The sequence below is a fragment of the Phaethon lepturus genome, unplaced genomic scaffold, assembly GCF_000687285.1.
Source record: "Phaethon lepturus isolate BGI_N335 unplaced genomic scaffold, ASM68728v1 scaffold19439, whole genome shotgun sequence".
NCBI classification, from domain to species: Eukaryota; Metazoa; Chordata; class Aves; order Phaethontiformes; family Phaethontidae; genus Phaethon; species Phaethon lepturus.
This window is the reverse complement of record NW_010562989.1, coordinates 22254-37979: the sequence shown is the minus strand read 5'-3', so window position 1 is coordinate 37979 and position 15726 is coordinate 22254. Positions and strand designations below refer to the sequence as shown.

General features: G+C 45.6%; 1 protein-coding gene across 1 annotated transcript in view; it reads left to right on the top strand.

Moving 5' to 3' along the window:
• Nucleotides 1-1009: 1009 nt before the first annotated feature.
• The window catches only part of SSH2 (slingshot protein phosphatase 2), a gene marked incomplete at its 5' end in the record, with an annotated part of 32165 nt that continues 17448 nt past the window's right edge, over nucleotides 1010-15726 (top strand). Inside the window, 6 exons of the mRNA XM_010294469.1 lie at nucleotides 1010-1113; nucleotides 5940-6004; nucleotides 10829-10950; nucleotides 13359-13427; nucleotides 14204-14269; nucleotides 15446-15640. Coding sequence (XP_010292771.1) covers nucleotides 1010-1113; nucleotides 5940-6004; nucleotides 10829-10950; nucleotides 13359-13427; nucleotides 14204-14269; nucleotides 15446-15640 — 621 coding nt within the window. The remainder of the gene's footprint in view (nucleotides 1114-5939; nucleotides 6005-10828; nucleotides 10951-13358; nucleotides 13428-14203; nucleotides 14270-15445; nucleotides 15641-15726) is intronic.

Genomic DNA, 15726 nt, shown 5'->3' with positions numbered 1-15726 from the left:
CCTAGTCTCTTCTTCCGTTGAAGAGAACAAATGAATGCCTTTTTCAAGGCATGGAGTTGCTGGGGTGCACGATGCCAGGGACTCTCCCATCCTGTCTTAGTCATATTCATCAACCATCCTGTTGACTGTAGAATTGTTTCTGGCTTTCTTCAAAGCATGTATGACTATCTTATCAATTCTGAGAAAAGCAGGAACCCTTAACTACGCAACAGGATGGCTTAATTGCAAAATCTGTAGTCTCTTGCTTTTTCCACAAGCCACAGCATCTCTAAGAAAACTACTGGAAGATATGCTGCTTAGAGTATCAGCTGTTCCACAGAACTTGAGAACTCTTCATTGCCCCTTTCCACAAACCTCTCTCCTCACTTGACTTCAGAAAGGGCAAAATCAAGGCAGTATGTGATGTCTGAATTCAACAGCATTACAGTTTTGCTGTTAATTTATAAGTTTTATAAGTCTTTGAGAGTTACTTGTCATAATGACTCATAGACAGTAGTTTCATGATTCCTTAATGTTACGTACACTAATTTTCTTCTGGCTAACTGCTGAAGGGAGACGTTTTGTTTCTGCAGGGCATCAGCTGTGTCTGAACCACAAAGCACAGGGTTAACAGAATCTGTAATTAGAGAGATGTGTGGGCTTGCTGTATTAATTACCATTTAGAAATGTGGATCTCTCATCATGACTTTCAAATCGAAAATATAGCCATAGGTTAATCCCCTCTTGTCTGTTCAGGTCCTACTTCTGCAGGCAGAACGGCACCAGGCATATGTTCTGCTTTCCAGTGTTTCTCTGTTCCTGTTGTTCTCAGTTATGCTTTGAATGTTTGCAGGACTTATGGTGAGGGAAAGTTCTTTACCAAGAAAGTAATTTGGTCTAAATCGCGTCCTTGCAAAAGAACAGAGCATGCATTCAATGCCTTGAACCTCTCTTGTTCCATTGCTTTTCTCCTTTTAGAGACAATATAGAGTTTTCCTTACTCACTGTTTGTTTGTCCCTTCCCTTGCAGTATCAGCGAAAGCTTCCTCACTGTGAAAGGTGCAGCTCTTTTCCTGCCACGAGGAAATGGGTCGTCTACTCCCAGGATCAGTCATAGGCGCAACAAGCATGCAGGTAATGTGTTGCATGCGACGGCTGAGGCTTGTCTGCTCACTCTTTGTTTCCAAGTTCACTGTTCTTGAGTTTGTTCTCACCAGATGACACACATTTCTGTTTACACCAGTGTGTATTAAAGCTAGACCTGCCAGTCTCAAGACTGCAATATTTAATGCTGATAGGAAAAAAGATTTCAGTACTCTCTTGTTTATCTTGCACGTTCAAATGAATGAGTGACATCAGAGCAGCAATCATGACATCATGGAGAGTTGAGAACAACTGCCCCCCAAAATACCGTCTTGTAACTTTTGTATGAGAGGAGCTGGGGGATTGCCATCAAAACCTTCATGCATTGCACTGGGAAGCCTGCGGTTATCGTATGGGATGAGTCATTGTCCTTCCTGATCTGAAAGTAACCAGTGACGATGGAAGAAAGGGAGGACGCTTACCTCTATGTGGTGGTGGAGAAACCTCTGAGTGAAGTCAAAGTGTGACTTTTCAGATGTGTGAGCAGAGTGAATAATACAGTCAGTCATAATTCCACCCCCTTTATCTGCTGAAAGTTTGATTTATTTTTTTGCTTTGACTCTTTGTTTGAAAAGTCAGTCTGAATAATGAAACTCAAACATTTCGGGGAAGGTTGTTTTTCATTCTGTATATGGTGCTTATTCACTGATGGCGTTTTACGGGGATCAGATAGTGTGGGGTTTTTCCCTTCCATTAAAAAATCAGCAGGGGAAAAAAGAACATTGAGACCTTCAGGCTTTTGCAAATGGGGCAGAAACAGAGAGGCTGGAGTCAACTTCCTTTGTCAAAAAGGGACCACCAAAAGGTGATTTGGTTTGGTTCCAGGTGTAGATTTCTTTGTACTTTGATACCATCAGACTGTCATCTAGCTCTACATCTGGCAGTTACCTACCTGATGACTGGTCCACCTGAAAATCTGTTTACAAACCTCTTTATAGAAAGAGATTTAAGTCAAAAGGCAATTAATTACATACTTCCACTCAGACGTAGTACAAGCAGCACACAAATTGCTTTGAATGAGGTGCATTTATTACCAATTATCAAAAGAACATAAATTGTTCTGAAACTTAATTTAAAGCTGGCCTTTCTGGTTGAGACTGAAGTGAAATGGTCTTCAGCGTGAAAGTAGTCAGCAGTCTTTTACAAGTTCATCGTGACATGTCTTGGTTTTTAATCTCCAAAGCCCTGTGCGTCACTGAAGCCCAGGTTAGTTTCTGTCTTGGCTTTACCTTGCAGAGGAGACCTGCTGGAGGGGTTTCCTTGTGAACCCGTGCAAGGCAGCACAAACAGCTTTGAATCCCTCTTGCTGCCTCATCTACGTACCTACCTCTGACTTACGTGAGGTCTGGAGACCTTGGTGGAAGATAGAGTCGCTTGTCTAATCAGCCCAGAGCTTTTAGAAGCCAGGTTGCCAAGAAAGCAAATCTGGTGTGTTGTAATTGCTTACAGCAAGATGTTTTGTATTTAAGAGGCTGGCATGCCTAAGGGATGGGATTTTTGTTCTTAGAAGATGCTCTTTATTCCTGTCTCATCAGTTTATGGGGTAAGATTTAATGAGGCATCAGTACTTGTCCCTTCCTCAGTTTCCCTACTTGTCAGGTGATGTGAATGGTATATTATTTTTTTTATAGTGCTTGGAGATTTCACTGAAAAGAGACCTTTGTATGAGTGTACTCCATCTTTCCTTTCTGTGAACTTTTCTAACATGCAATATATGCCAGCAGACCAAGACACCAAGGGATCAATGTGTCACCTTCCTGAGCAAAACATCTGTGCCACCAAAATTAAAACAGTGATGTAGAGGGTGTGACGCTGAGAGGTGAACCGGCCATTGGCAGTGAGCTGGCAGAGCATGTGGCAAAGAAAACTGTCTCCTTTCTTGGACTCTGATAATCTGTGCTCAACTTTCATTGCCATGTGTGTGTCGTGACTTATCTCTGGCATACAAAATTAGAAGGGGTTGGGGAGTGGACATAACTTTCCAGTATGAAATTGCTGCCTATGGATGCAATAGTGTTTCAGGTGGCTACGAGAGCCATTTTCTAGGAAGGTTGACTGACCTTCCTGACGCCCCTTTCTAATTCATCAGAGGTGCTAGAATCCAGCATAAAGAGTAAATGCATAACAGGAAATAATTAATGCTCACACCCATTTCTTTAATCATATCATCTTCAGCGATGGAAATCACTAGTTGGCAGATTGACTGGATAAGGTGCCAGCTCTCTGCGCTCCCCTCGCTGGGCGGTCCTGCGCCCCATGCCACCAGGCAAGCAGGCTGTGTTCTGTAGGATGATGGGCTTGCTTTTGCACTCCAACAACGCTGGAGGAGGCCAGAAAAGGATGCAACTTCCCTGGGGCTTTTTCCATCTCTGGGATACTGTGAATCACTTCTAAGATCTGACTCTAGCTGATGTTTTACACCTAGCCTGCCAGCTCGAAGGAAACAAAAGCATCTGCTTGTTGGTGGACAATGTGATAGGAAACAGCGGTCATGCCATGAATGCCAGCAAAGCCGACAACTCTTCATGGGACAGGATGTGATATCTTTGTGCTGATTCTGGCATGCTAAAACCTTTCCTTTGCTTTTTCTTAATCCAGGAAGCTTACAAAATGCCTTGTGTGTTTGGGGATGAAAAATGCTGGGAGTCGATTAAAGCTGGCCAAGGAAGCAATACTTTACTTTCTAGCTCTGGAGCTCCCGAGGCTGGCAGGGCGGGCTGGGGAGCTGGGACGAGTGCAGTGAACTTTCTGAGGATGAGGGATAGCGGAGCTCCTTGCAGAAAGGGTTGTCTTAGAAACTTCCTCTCGAGTATTGAGATAATGCAGTAGTCCTGGTGGTAGGGTTTTTTTTTTTAAACTCTGGAAACGTCAGCTCTTAAACTGGCTCCTGATGTTGCGTTACTGGCATCAGTAGGTGGGAACTATTACACTTTGAGGCGGGAAAAACTGAGGTGAAACATCTTTCATTTCAAGCTGCCTAAGACATGCGAATGCCTCATGAGTCAAATATTTGCTGGGCTCGTCCAGGCCGCGGGTGCCTCCTGGAGCAGAGGAGCCCGTGGCTGTTGTCCGGTTCTCACCGATTCCCACTGCGGTAGCAGCTGAGACTTGCTGGAACCGAGCAGCATTGCCAGGATTTTGCACTGGTGTGGAAAATGGACGTGGGGAAATCCTGTCTCCCGCTGCACCCCTGGGAGGACAAGCATCCGATGGATGACCTGTCCTTTCCTATGTTACCCATCTCCCTAAATAACTGCTGTTTGGGGAGGCACGTGCCAGCCACTCCAGCGCTGGGAACGGTGTCTTTGGGTGGGAAGTAGCTCTAGGTGCTCGTCACCGCTGGTACTTTGTATGTGACATCCCTAGCACTGCAGAGTGCTTCAATTTTTCCCATCCCCAGTTAAAAATACAGTCCCAGGGCATTGACTCATTCGCCATATGCTGAAATGTGCTTCAAGGTGGAAGGAAGGGAAAGCAGGGAATGCCGTGTCCTGTGTAGCCCACTCCACACAAACTTGCCTCTGTTCCATCAGGAGAGATGCTGCAACAGCCCTTCAGCCCTGCTGTTCCACCAGCTATAAAAATCATTTGGAAACTAGGTACCATGCTCTTGCTGGGCAGTGTGGCCTTTTTTCCCCTTCCCTTGTGTGGCACTTCTGGATGCTGCTCCGTGCTCGAGGCTTTCCGTATTTCTGAAAGTCCATGAAATAGCATGGATTGTAGCTCCCTTGATGAATTAGAAAGGGAGGCCGGGAAGGTTAGTCAACCTTCCTAGAAAATGCTCTTGTAGCCACTTGTGATGAATACTTGCTCCAGCATTCGTGCTCTTCCCTGCGGCGTTGCCTGAACTCTGTGTCCCGTCTGTGTGGGAGTGGGAGAGGGTGGAAGAGTAAAGGCTCCTCTTGCTGTTCTGTGCCACCCGCCTGGCAGCCTTGCACTCTCCTTTCTGGGAATGCAGATTAATTTTTCAGGTAATGATTGAAAAAACAGGTTGTTGCTGGAGGTGTTACCGCTTACTGACACCCATGAGGTAATGTGCTTAGCGGGGAAACTTTGGGCCCTCCACAGGCCAGGGAGGAGTGCTGAGAAGTCAGCCTGGCAGTACCAACAGAAAGGCATCTCACTTGTTTTTCAAATGCTTGCTGCTTTGGGAACCTGGGACAGTTGGCTCCTTTTAGGAAGATTTTAAGTTACTGCATGACTGTGATTTTTTTTTTTTTTTCCCCCAGTCTTCCTCAGCCTCACCAGTGAAAGTGAGGCATTTTTTAGAAATTGTTATGGTTGCTTGATTTTTCCAGGTGGCAATTCTTAGCTGCTTTTGAGTGGGGTTGGTACTTAAGCGTATGTGGACATGTGCTGCTCTAAGAAGGGACTGAATCTCACTTCAAAGGGGATACTTTTGTCTAGCTAGTAGTTCTGCACTAAGTCAATGTAAAAGAAATGGCAGATTCATGATTTGAAGTGTGGTAGAATGAATGTTGAACCATGGGGTGGGGTCCATTTCTACCTAGTTTGCCTTTTCTTTTAAAGGAACAGAGACTACTGAAATGCTTTTTATTTCTGTTAGAAAGATAACAGGACTGAGCAGGAGGGAGCATTGTAAGGTGGGAACAGGCGAGCACATGGAGCAAAGAGCAGCTGACTAAGAGATGGAGTTTTGTCATCTCCGAGTGGGTGGAAGTGACAACGCTCATGGTGACGTGTCGGGTTTCTTGGTGGACGTTTGCTCTGGCTGGACAGCCAGAAAGTTGCATGTAATTTAAAGCTATTTTTGTGCATTCACCTTTCCCTCATTCACCTTTCCCTCTTTCCTGCAGGGGATCTCCAGCAACACCTGCAGGCCATGTTCATACTGCTCCGCCCAGAAGACAACATCAGACTGGTAGGCTGGCTTTCTGCTTATCTGCTGTTAAGGAATATGAAGGTTAAGTTCCACTTGATAAATACACCTGTGTAATTCAGGAAAGTAGTGGCATGTGTGTGTTTGCCTGGTTTCATCAGTGGGTTTGGGGAGTCTTCTTTGCAACCACAAAGGTAAAAAAGCAGCTAATTATGAAAGGCCTGCTTATTTGGTGGTTCAGTGAGATAAATTGTATGACTAGAAGACTGCCTTTGTCTGAACCAGGTACTGAGTACTTACACTCTCAAAAAGTACTGTAACAATTGCCAGAGAGGCTGGTAAATTAGCTTGGTGTCCTGTTTAAATTGAGTCAGATGTCTTATGTCTGACCAGCGTTAACACCTGCCCTTCCACATTAGTTCAGTTGTGTTGCTCACTCTGCTCTCCTAACTTGTTGCATCCCAAAAGGCCATGGCTTATCAGGAAGGAGCATGTAGGATCCTCAGGTAGGTATGTGCCTATATTGAACCTTGTCTTTCTGCTTTTCTGGGTCGTTGCTTCCTATAATGATGTAATGAAAACTGGGCATTGCTGTTTATAGCATCGATACGCATTCCTAAAGACCTCCAGAAGCCGAAGAAGAGCAGTGACGCATTTTGTCTAGCACATGTCGAAGTGCTCTACGAGGTCAGGCATGACTGAAGTGTATCTGCGTCTTCATCACTCAGTAACCTGAAGTTTCTTTCCTGTGTTGTCTTGATGCTTCTTAGCAACATATGCCCAAAGTAGGACTGCCAGCATCAGAAGTGTTAATTCTGTCACCTCTGGTTTGCTGAATCCTCCTGAGCTGGGCTGGAGCTGGGCTGATCTTATAAGTATAGCTAGGAAACAGCCAAAGTTGCTATGGAATGCTTTAACTTTAAAAATGACCACTGAAAATAATTTGCCATAAGCAATCTTTGTAAGCAAACTAAAAGACCTACTCCCAGACTTCATCAGGCACACCTTGCTGTCACTAAAATTTCAGTGAAAGTGATGGGAAAGGGGGTTCTCGGTGCTTTTCAAAATCTGAGCCAGGGTTAGAACATTGGAAGCTATTGAACAAGTCATTGTTCAGCAATATCACTGGCTACATTGTGTGATTCAGGACAAATTAGCCTTAACAGCTGAATAAGGACTTTGTGGGCTGAGACATAAACCCTTTTGTTCGGAGCTGCGTCTGGAATGCTGAAATCTTGCATGAGGTTAAGTGCGATAGTCTACTTGAATTTAATTGATTCTTGACGAATGAAGGGTGTGCAGAGCCGCAATAGACTCTCTCATAAAATAGTAGATACAAATGAGATTTGAAATATAAACAGTACTGAGAAATGCATTCTCTCCTTGCGTTGGCTGCTGTCATTGGGAGGGCAGACTTCACAGCTCAGAGAGCAGCAGAGGAATCTAATCCTCTATAAACCTACACTTAAAATTTGGAACAACTCTTGTTTCTGTTGGAGCTATTGGCAGAATTTTTATAGCCTTCCATGAGAGCAGGATTAGAGCAATGGTACCAAAGTAAGATCAGTAGGAGGGAGGAACATGAGTTAAAGAGTGCAAACTGGTTGAATGTAGAGTTAAAAGAGTGCAAACTGGTTGAATGTATTCGTGTAGCTTAGCAGAGTGGGGACTTGTTCACTCACGTGTTCAGTAATAAAAGAAGATTTCAGAAAGTTGGGCAATTTTTTTGTCTTCAAATCAAATATCCCAATGAGAAGTGTGGTGTTGTATGAAACACCTACTATCACGTAGCATGAACAAGATGAAAGGTCAGCATGAACTTACCTCTTGGAATGTGCTGTTCATAAGGGCTGATAAAACACCACAGTCACACTTCTGACAAAACAAGAACGCAGCAGAAGATAAAGTTAGCTTTTGTTTAGGTGAGCCTAAAACTAAGAAAAGTGTTGCTGGCCTTGAAAGGACTGCATAGGACTTCTTGTTCATGAACAGACCATAAATAACCTCTCCAAATTGAGGAAGAAGCTAGCTCTATGTAGATGAGCTGTTGAGAAAGAACCTTCCATCTCATCAGTCTCTGAAGCTAGGGCCATCCTCCCTAGATTGACTGGGATTTCAAATACCTTCATTTAAAAGGCATCAGATCACTGACTTTGTGTGTTCCTACTGTTGGGTGAGCATATGAACTAGAGCTTAATGAAAAGATAAAAGACCAGTTCATGATTTGATGGGCATGTTGGAGCTCCAGTAGTAACTATTGAGGTTGGCTGGTTTACAATGTCAAGTTTCCCGGTTTTTTGTAATTCTAGTAAATTTAGCAAAAAACATTATCAGCTGCAATCATGGTTCTTTGCTTTGTGGGAAGGGTGTAAGTGTTGAATCTAGAGCGCCACAGTAAGCCGTGCCCTGTTTCTCTTAATTGGCCTTCTGAAAATCCCACCCCACTGACTTGAAGCTACGTGACCTTTGATGGCTGTTTGTCTAGCCCTGTTCTAAAGGGTCTTGCATTAAGACCACGCTTCCCATCGCTGCTAGCCAAATTGGTTTAGCAAAGTAATGTAGGTTAATTTAATCTTCTTGCTGCTGGACTGTCCTGAAGAGAAGCAGAACAGAGCTCGTGTGTGGATGCCCCGGACACAGGGCAGCTGTTGTCTGCCTGCTCCTCTTTTAGGCAAGTCCTTGTTTCTGTTTGAGGTTTGGTTCCTAATGTAGATAATGACTTTAACCACCAAGACCTTGGTGATTGCTTGCTCTTCTAGGTTGAAGAGCACCCTTTCTGTTTTGCTACAAGTGGTTAGTTGTAGAAACAGCCGTCTTTGGCAGAATTCACACCTTGAAGGCCTGACCACCTTGATCCTCCGTGTTTCCAAAGGAATCCCAGTGACTCAAGGAGCAAGAAGGAAAATAAGGCTGGTTTTAGCATGACTTATCCTAAAGAGATGGGTTGGGGCACAGTCTCTTGCTGTACAGAGCATGTCTGTCTGCTGGCATCAGCATTTGGATAGTTTCTGTTAGTCTTTGGTCGCATTGGTGAAGTCTAGAAGACAGGGTCAACACCGTCTCCTGCCTGCACTTGCTATTCTGCCCCCATCACTAGAGCTGCTGCTCCCTGCAATGCCACTGGGAAGCCTTCCCTGCCGCTCTCAGCATAGTCTTCTGTGATAGAGCACTCCAGTGAAATAGTGACTCTGTTTTGGATGCCATGTGCTGTTTTAACCTGTGTTGTAGACTCTGCCACATCTTGTGGCCAAGACTTACTGGCTAGTGGACAGGTGACGTGAGAGGAGGCTCCCTCTAAGCAAAGAGGTGCTGGTCCGGCCTTAAGACCAAGTTAGAAAAAACTAAAGAAGCGCATCAGGAAAAGCAGCCTACTCCTGAGAGATCCCACACAGCAGTTATTTAGTGAGCTTTTTTTTAAGGATAAAATGACTGTTTAAACTGGGCTTTCTGAGCTATGAACTTCTTTGGACCACCAAGAAGTGTCTACACAAGCGGTGGCTCAAGAGGGCCACTAGTGTTTGAGGAATTGTGGTTCAGTTTGCAAAGGATGTCAAATGCGAATTCAAGCTTCAGCTGTTGGGTCATGAGGAATTCGGCAGCTGGGTCCAGTTGCAGCAGGCAGGTGTCTGCCTGCAGCACAGGGCAAGGCTGGGCTCTGACGGTTCCTTGTTTGCTCTCTGTAAGCCCAGCTCAAAGTTCAAGAAGCAGTTTAATAATAAGGTAAACATTGAAGCCAGACAGTGTCCTGGGGTTGGATTAGGCCATCCAAAGTTAAGATTCAGTATACATAATTAAGACACTTCCTTTCTAGGGATGTCCTAGTTTCTCTAGTTGGGATCCTGTGACTAAAATAACTGCAAATTGCTTGGAACAGAGTCCAAAAGGCATTGCAAGTAAAGGCTGCCTACTGCAGATGTTTATAGGCAAAACCTAAAACCCTGGGCTCTGTTCCCTGGGCTCCTCACTAACCAGCAGTCTGTCTGTAAGACTTGCTGGAGTCACCTTGGTTCTTGCTTCCTTGTGGCTTCTGGAAGAGCATTACGCTTCGGTATAGGCTTTCAGGAGCTTCAGTGTTGGTCTGACACTCACAACTTAGCTGCACGGCTGCTTTCTGAATGCTGTCAGTAGTATTTGATTTGGGGGAGTTTGGGGTGAAATTCAGGCATCCTCCAGTCCTGCTAGATCTGTCTTTTGGCACTGGGGTGCACGTGGTTGTGATAGGAGGAATGAAGCACAACGACTTTCACCTCTTCCGAGCAATCTGAATCCAGCCATGGGTACACTTTAGCCATAGGGCAATCTTTTCCTGTCAGTTGTAAGGCAATAGGGTTGCTTCTGTGCTGGGAAAGTTGCTAAAAAGATTCAAAGGACCAGCAGGAAGACACGTATCAATTAGATCTTAGTTGTCCAGCTGTCTTGGAAGTTGGTGGAAAGTCTTGTTGGAGCTGTCGTAGTTTAAGGAAAGCTCTAACTCTTTGGCCAAAGCCCTCTGAGAGGTGAAGAGCACGTTCAGTGCCTGTCTCGCCAAAAGTGTAATGCTTCGTGACGCTCACTAGGCTGGGACCAGTCGGAGGACTGTGGCAGCCAGCATTGTAGGCTGCTGTTTAAACGCAGCCTCAGTGGGACAGAGCAGGCCTGCAGCAAGGTGTGCAGAAGGCACCAGGAACGTGCCAGCTGTTGTGTGCAAGAGTAAGTCGCTTCTCCCTCTTCTGCTGGTTACCCAGCTGAGAAGTATGGGCCATCTGTACTAGTGCAAACTGCATCACTGCTTCTGCGCCTGTCACTTAGCATGAAAAGGTGGCTTGTAACGGTAATAGTGAGTGTTTTGCTGGCTGCACTGCTGATATCTTCCCTTCCTTTCCTTAGGCTGTAAGACTGGAAAGTACCTACCAGAACCGCACTAGATACATGGTGGTAGTGTCCACCAACGGCAGACAAGACACCGAAGAGAGCATTGTCCTAGGAATGGATTTCTCTTCCAATGACAGGTACTCACAGTGTCCAGGTTGGGGAAGTCCTTGTGTTCACCCAGATGTCGAGTCCAATGTAGAAACCATTGTCTGGTGTCCACATTTTCTGGGGGTAGTCTGCTTCAGCCTTTTCCAGCCTAACACCTTTCTTGAGATCCAGAATTCCCCTTTTATTTCTTGAAAGGAGGTGGCAAATGTGAAGGCAACAGTGCAGGTCAGCATTTCCTCCATTCCTCCGAGCCTCAGGCTTGTGTGAGGCTGTTACGTGCCCTTAAGTGCCTCTGTGAGGTCCCTAAGCCCTGCATCTGCACACCAGAGACAAGGACAACTCGTATGCAAAGAAAGAAAAAGCTGCAATTAGAGAAGCTGGACATCAGGGTTTGGGAGAGCAGCTAAAAAGAAAGTGACTGTCAGGAAGCCCCTTGCCAAGGTCATGGCACAGAGGGCCTGAAGGGAATGTCAGGGTTGCTGATGGCAGATCTTACACAACATGCGCTCTCCCCAGACATCAGTATGTCATCACGGTTTAGTGCTTTTGCTTCATTCATTTAAATTGCTGCTGACCACTCCAAAAGGCTGCAGAAAGTGGCTGGGAAGCAGCTTTTGCTGCTGGAGTGGCTGTAAGCCAGGAGGCAGCACCCCCAGCAGCTTCACGAGCAGAAGCTTTAAGTTTAGAAGGGGACACTAGGCAGTTTGGAGAGGGCATGGAGGCACGTGGCTCTTTTAAAGCACTGTAACTAAGTCTTGGCCTATGCAGAGAAAGAAAAATCTGTATATTCTAAACATTTTGGACAGTCTTATGCACATGCTTAGTTCTAGCACAACTGCTAAAGGAATGAGTCTTGCTACTGACCCTAGTCAGTAGAAATTACTTTCAGGGTCACTAGAAAATCATTTTGAACTGTTTGGCTAAGAAATGGCCTTCCAAACAGCCTGCTGATCACAACAGCCATCATGCTTAATTTCAAGCGCCTTGATTTGGATGCTTAGCTCAAGTGATGCCTGCTAAAAAGGGAGACCAGCTTGATGCCACCCCTGGCTCCTGGCTCCCTTCCTGTGCATGTGTGCACAGCTGTAGCTCAGAGATGCTCTTGCAGTAGTGTAAGAATAACTCGTCCTTGCACAGGTTGCTGTGAGCTTGGAGCTTGCTATTGGCTGTGATATACCAGCACAGCCACCTTTGATAACTGAGAGCTCACTGGTATTCAGTCTTTAATAACATAGCAGGGTCATTTTAGCTTTCTGCTACTGGATGGTCAGTCTGATACACCCTCCCCTAGCCCACTTGGTATTTATAACTCAATGTAGACTTGTTGCTATGGTCTCTGATAAGCGCTTGGTGAACAGTATCACTAAAAATACCCTGGCCACCTTGGGAAGCCTTTTAAAAACATATCTTTCCATGAGCTCATCTCATGTTGTCAACAGAAATAGCTGCATGCCGCAGCTTCTCCTTGTGCTGGGCACCAGTCGCTCCGAGGCGTGTGCATTTGCATTCATGTCTGCTGACCCTCTGAAGCCTCGAGTCTTGCCCTCTTCCCCCACTTCTCGTGAGCTGCAGAGGCTGACGGGGTGTTAGGGCTTGTGGAAATTTGAGAGCAGTTAGTGCAAAGCATAAGAACAGGAGGCAGCTGAATCCGATTCTTCTTCAAGATGCTGCTTTGATTAAGGACTAATTATTCAGGTGTTTTGTTTGACAACCTGGTACAGATGGTGTTGGGGTTCCCCTGCCTCTGCCTTTTTTCCATTGCTTAACTTCTGCTTTTAACTTGGCCTTTTGCTCAGTGTTACAGAAAGCAGGTGACTGTGAGGGCAAAGAGGTCAAAGCAGCTGAGAGAGGAGTGGGTTTTCCAAGAGGTGTCTGTCTTGGCTGGCTGTTGTGCTCATCCTTGAGATGTGGGAGGGAGAAGAAGGGGCAGGAGTCAGCAAAGGATGAGAGGCTGTGATTGCTAACCTACCGTGCTGCCAGTCACCCTGCTATGACACTAGACTGATCCCAGTTCCCAGTAGCTGTGACTGAGGGACAAATAAGAAAACAAAGCTATAGGTTGCAAAATCAGAGCTAGAACCAAACCACTTGAGCCTGAGAGAGACTAATCTGTAAAGAAAGCCTTGAGCTTACTGAAGACTCTGAGTCCCCTCTGACCTTCCACACGAAGTTTGCTGCTCCTGAATCCTGTTTGCTCTTCTCCCAGGCATACGTTAACTCTTCAAGCTTCCTTGAAAGAGTACTGTTCTACCTTGTATCTGGTTAATGATCCTTGCCAGACACTTGTAGAACAACACCAGCTCTATTTGCCCCTAAAGCAGCATTGGGATTTTTCCTTTTTTTCTAGTGAGTGCAAACATTTGCAACCATTGCTGTCAAACTAGAATAATAGCATGGTGCTGTAGTAGATGGGCTGATCGTCTCTTTCTTACTACAGTAGCACGTGTACAATGGGCTTGGTGCTGCCGCTGTGGAGTGACACCTTGATCCACCTGGATGGGGATGGGTGAGTGTCTTTTGTATGTTCTAGGTCAACAGCAGAGGTTCTCTGTGTGTTAGCTTACAGCTGCATGGAGAAGGATTCAAATGATTGCAGAGCCCTAACAGGTCCAGCAGACCTCCTGCTGTTGACCTGTATCGGGTTAGTAGGCTCAAAGGCCCTAAATCACAGTGTTTGTGGTAGGGAACACCAATAATTGACTTACCGGTGAATAAACACGCACTGAGACGGTGGCTTGTGTGTGTGTTTTTAAGCTGGAGTAAAGGAGCTTTTAGTGGTGAGTGGGTGTGTAGTGAAAGCTCCTTAAAGGGATCCTATTATGTGTTCCTCCATCACACTTGCAGCAGGCAGTGTTCAAGCTGAACATAAAAGAGGAATGATGTTTCTCTGCCAAATAGACACCTGACTTGTAGACTCCTGTTTGTGCCAGTTACAAAGGCTGTACAGTGCGTGGAATGACTTTTCTTTCCTTGGTAGCTGCCTCAGGATCACTTTAGCTGGACTCTGTTTCTCTCAGCAGTGGCACTGAATTTGTGTTGCCAAGGTAAACAGCACAGCCCAGCACTGTCCCACTGTCTTAGTTTTGTTCCTGAACAGCAGCTGCTTTAAAAAGTTATCTTAGAGCTTTTAGCATGCTATTTTGATCCGTTTGCTAGCTGAACTCAGCAGTGTACTGCATAGGGCTACTCCTTTGCTGTTCTAACGTGCTACAAACTATCAGTTATTAACTGAAAAGTTGCTCTTGGGACACATTTTTACTGTGCCTTTTTTCCTCTCTCCAGCGGGTTCAGTGTATCAACCGATAACAGGGTTCATATATTCAAGCCAGTGTCTGTACAGGCGATGTGGTAAGTACTTAACTATAATCTGTCCCAGTGATCCTTTTTCCAAGGTGTTTTGGCTGCCTGAGCTTTTAAAAAGCAGGTGCTGCTTTGCATTATTGCTATCTTGAGACCTACTCAGCAGCCAGAAGTCTCCTTCAGAGACAGGGAAGGAAGTCTGATACCAAAGAAAAAAAACACGCAAGTGCTGGTATACAGCAGTGAGTCTAATACTGCTGCAGCCGCACCTTTGTCTCAGCTGGGGGCAGGAAGGAATAGGGTAACTTTCTCGCAAAGGGCTGCTGTTCTGTATCTCTCCGAAGCAGAAATGCTTTGAACACGTGTTTGCAATACTTTTTTTTTTGGCATAAATAAGGAAATATATGCTGTGCGTATTTTAGGAGTCTCTGTCTCCAGTGAGACATGATAATTGTGATAGCAAGAAGGAAAGAGAAGCTGCCTGCATTTTTCTTTCCTTTTAGGGTGGCTCATGTAAGAATGTATTGGCTATGAAAGTATTTCTGGCTCAAGCTTCTTTTCATTGCAGAAATACATTGCCTGTCAGGGTGTCATGCTACTGTGTCACCCCAGTGATTTTGACCTGGATCCTTCTGATCCCAGTCAAAGATTTAAAACAAGCTAAAAATAGGAGAGGGGGATTTGTTTCCCAGCAGCAGCTGAAGAAACTTCTGACATCCCTCGTGCAGTGAGAGAGGGCAGACACCTAAACACCTCAGTAAAGTCAAGTCCTAAGCCCCTGGTTGTGCTTCCATGAAGCCCCTGAATGTGCTTCATTCCGGGGTGTTGCTGCCCTGCACTCAGGGGAGCTGACAGCACAGTTAGGAGCTGTCAGAGCACCCTGTCTTGGACACAAACTCTGTGCATCTTATTTATGGCTTAGGTAGTTGTCACAGGTTTTGGAACCAGAGACACAGGTACCTCTGCCCTCTGAATTGTGGGCTCCTCCGCTGCTATCCAGGCTTGTCTTGGCATACTTCAGTGAAGACATGCAAGCTCTTGCACTGTGTGGTTGTCCCCACCCTTGCAGGACAGCTTCCCGCTTGATGTTGGGGGCTGTTGCATGTAGCATTGGGGTTTGTACCAACTGATGGAACATGAGCAGCATCCTGGATTTGGCTGCTCCTTTGTGCTCAAATACCAACCTGAGGAAGACAATCCTGTGAGTATTTGTTCCCTTTCTAGGTCTGCTCTGCAGAGTTTACATAAAGCTTGTGAGGTGGCACGGAGCAACAATTACTACCCAGGGAGCCTTTTCCTCACATGGGTCAGTTACTATGAGAGCCATATCAATTCTGACCAGTCATCAGTCAACGAGTGGAACGCCATGCAAGATGTCCAGTCCCACCGCCCTGACTCGCCCGCCCTCTTCACAGATGTGTAAGTTGGTCTGGCTCTGCTGAGATGAAGTGTTTGGCTGTCAAGCACTGCAGTCTCCAAATGAGGAGACAGTTTACACAATAGAT